We start from the raw sequence: 3,246 nt of genomic DNA on the forward strand, positions 1-3,246 counted from the left end.
AGGCTCCATCCGATCCGGCCCTTCTCCCCGCGCCCGTCCCTGGACCGGGGCCTCAGCCTCGCTGCCTCGGAAGCCATCGGTGCCCTGGCAGCGCCAGCTGGACCAGCCCCGGGACCGAGACCAGGTGCAGAGCACGTACCGACCTATGGGCAAGGTGAGGTCTGGCCCAGGTGCACACCCAAGCGTGGAAGGGACTGGAAGTGGAGAGGAAAGAGACTAAGAAAGGACCAAAGGCCAGGCAAAACTGGGTTCGAGATGGGTGTGGTGGCGCACGTCTGTCATCCCAGCACTTGGGAGGCTGAGGCAGGAGGATCACCGCGAGTTTGAGGCCAGCGTGGGCTTCATAGTGACACCTGTCTCAAAAAAACAAAACCTGGGTTCAAATACCCAACTCGCTGGGCTGCGTGACTCTGGTTTTAGTCGAACTCTCAGAGCCTTAGTTTCCCCATTCGCACCACAGAAGCGATGTCCCCCAACCCGCCATGCTGGGAAAGCCGGGTGTTGAGGACTGGGAGGTCAGCGTCTCTGGGGACAGGAAAGGACCGACGACCCGTATGATGACAATAGCTGTGTGCCCCCAGCTGGCAGAACTGCAGGGTGAAGTGGCCGCGCTGCGTGAGGAGCAGAAAGCGCTGTCCCGCCTGGTGGAGTCGCTGAGCACTCACATCCGGGCCCTGACGGAGCAGCAGGAGAAGCTGCGGGAACAGCTGCAGGAATTAGACGCCAGGCTCCGCGCTGGGTGAGCCCTGCCCCTCCACTAGCCCCGCCCCTATGCCGGCCCGCACCAGTGAAATCAGCCCAGGTCCTGTGGCGGCCACGCCCCTCTACTGGCCCCGCCCCTAAGATCTCTTCCAGGTCCCCCCCACAGTCCCGCCCCTAGATGGGCCCACCCCCTCAGGCCCCACCCTTCCATCAGCCCCAAACTGTGCAAGGACACTGATATCTAAGGGTGGATATTCCGCTCCCCAGACCCGACCCCTCCTAGGACTGGCCAAACTCCACCCCCAAGGTTTGAATGATTGCTTCTTCTGTATTTGTATTTGCATTTGTATTTTTTGATTTTTTGAGACAGAATCTCCATATGTAGTTCAGGCCAGTCTTGAACTCACTAGATAGCCCAGAGTGGACTCGAACTTGCGGTGATCCTCCTACCTCAGCTTCTGAAATGCTGTGATTACAGGCTTACAAGGGTTCACCATTATTCCCAGCTTGATTGTTCCTTTTATGTTAAACATGCCAGACTCTAAAAGAAAAAACAAAAACAAAACAACAAAAAAACATGCCACGCTCTCCTCTGACCTTACATTTAGGCCCCGCCCTCCACTCCAAGCCCCGCCCTCTGGATCCTTTTGTGTCCAATGTGGACCTGGAAGGTCCTTCAGCCTTTGTTTGACTTTACCTCCTTTTCCCTGACCCCTACAGGACCTCGGAGCTGGATCTACAGAGTGGTCTTCCAAGTGGTGAAGGGCATAGTTTGAAAAGTCTGGTGAGACTCTGGCTGGAGCCCGAGGCAGGACTGGGAGGTGGGGGAGCTAGGGTTGAGGGCACCCTCCCTGACTCCAAACCCACCTCCACGCCCTCTCAGGAGTGCCGCCTGAGTAAGACAGAGCACACTCAGGACCAGCTAAAGGACGAAGTCCAGAGCCTACGACTTCTTCTGAGGACACCAGGGTCCCGGAGCCAGACTCTGCCCCTCCAAGCACCCTTTGTCAATGGAGACACCACCTGAGCAGTCCACTCAACCCTATGTGCCCCAGGAGCACAGCTGGGCAGGGTGTCCTGACCCTGCCTGAGCCCTGCTTGGCGGAAGGCAGGGTGTGGAGCTGTGGGTGCCAACCTCTGGCCCTGTGAAGTTGTGCAGTAAAATCTTGACTTCAGTATAATTGCAGTTTCATTGCTCCTATTACTGATCAGAGCGCACTCTAACCCTTATTCATCTCTCCCAAATTCTCCCCTAGTATGAGGGAAATGTAAGCAGATTCTCACCAGCTGTGTGCCTTTAGGGCATCTCTCTATAGCTTGCATTGCCTTATCTGTAAAATGCATCCAACTTTTCCTAAACAGTAGAAGACCCTTGGTTAAAGGCATCCCATAAAAGGAATTCATGGACAGCACCTGCTTCTCAGTAAAGCACGGATCCCACTACCCACTTGTCAACAGCCAGGCTCCAGATGAGAGACTTCTAAGACCCCTAATACCCAGTCTGCTCCCTCACGGCAGGCAGGGAAGGCACAGGTCTAGGAAGCAGATGAAAGATGAGTGGGTACGGATCAAGATGACTGAGCTCTGTAGGAAAACAGCTGAATAAATGAGCAGGCATTTGAATCATGGCCATGGTGATGAAACAATAGAAAATGAGTAGGTTAGCATTTACTTGATGTTTGACCTGATAGATGAGTAGTTGGGTAGGATGGATGTGTCTGCTTAGGAAAGGCCTGGCTCACAGTGGGAAACAAATATTTGAATGGATTAAGTGAAATATCACACACACACAACATGAGTCAGACAGACAAGACCTCTGTCCTCATGTGAAAGGACACAGAAATATACAATTGGTGGATGTAGGGTGGCTGGGTGGTATGTACTGGTGGTTATGCTTGCCTGGCTGTATGGATAAACAGATATTTATTTCAGTGTTGGAGTGACAGGCAGGTAGACAGGATAGGGATGAGTGGGCTACATGGCGTTTGGATGGATTGATAGGTGGTTGGAGGGGTGGATGTGTAGGTGAACGGTTGATTGGATGATAGATGAGTGGTTGATTGAGCATGTGAATGAATGGGTGGGAAGACATGAGTGGTAGATGAGAGAAGGCAACAGGTTTGTGATGTGTGCAGGAGAAGCTAGTCCCAGAGGCTGTGATCTCGGTGCCGGGTGCAGAAGGATCAGCATAGGGCCATGGAGATGCGGGCGTCAAGCTTGAGGGTGGAAGATAGCCAATAGTGGGTAAGTGACTGGAAGCTAAGGATTGAGTGGGTGGAGTCCTCAATGACTTATGGATGATCCAAGGAGGAACTTCTTAACCCTTTTCCCACTCTTTTGGAGCCATTAGGGAGCCTAGCATTGGAAGAACCAGTTGGGTGATGGGAGCCGATGGGGGGGGTGGAAGGACCAGGATGTTGTCATAGTAACAGAGCCTCTTTCAGGACTCTCGGGTTGCGTGGGCCCTTTAAGGGTGACCTGCTTGGCCCCTCCCAACATGGCGTAGCGCCCGTTGGCCGCCCCCCACCCCGCGCGGGAGGGCGG

The 3,246-nt window shown here is 54.0% G+C and overlaps 1 protein-coding gene across 1 annotated transcript in view; it reads left to right on the forward strand.

Annotated features, from left to right (window-relative positions):
• The window catches only part of Rasal3 (RAS protein activator like 3), a 12,338-nt gene extending 9,971 nt beyond the window's left edge, over positions 1–2,367 (forward strand). The window contains 4 exon segments of the mRNA XM_033759639.1: positions 1–154; positions 582–739; positions 1,423–1,486; positions 1,586–2,367. The exon segment at positions 1–154 is cut by the window's left edge and continues 86 nt beyond it. Of these exon segments, the coding sequence (XP_033615530.1) occupies positions 1–154; positions 582–739; positions 1,423–1,486; positions 1,586–1,729 (520 nt within the window). The 3' untranslated portion in view covers positions 1,730–2,367.
• Positions 2,368–3,246: the final 879 nt, after the last annotated feature.

This window comes from Fukomys damarensis, unplaced genomic scaffold (genome assembly GCF_012274545.1).
Source record: "Fukomys damarensis isolate Sample0158 unplaced genomic scaffold, DMR_v1.0_HiC HiC_scaffold_37, whole genome shotgun sequence".
Classification (NCBI taxonomy): Eukaryota; Metazoa; Chordata; class Mammalia; order Rodentia; family Bathyergidae; genus Fukomys; species Fukomys damarensis.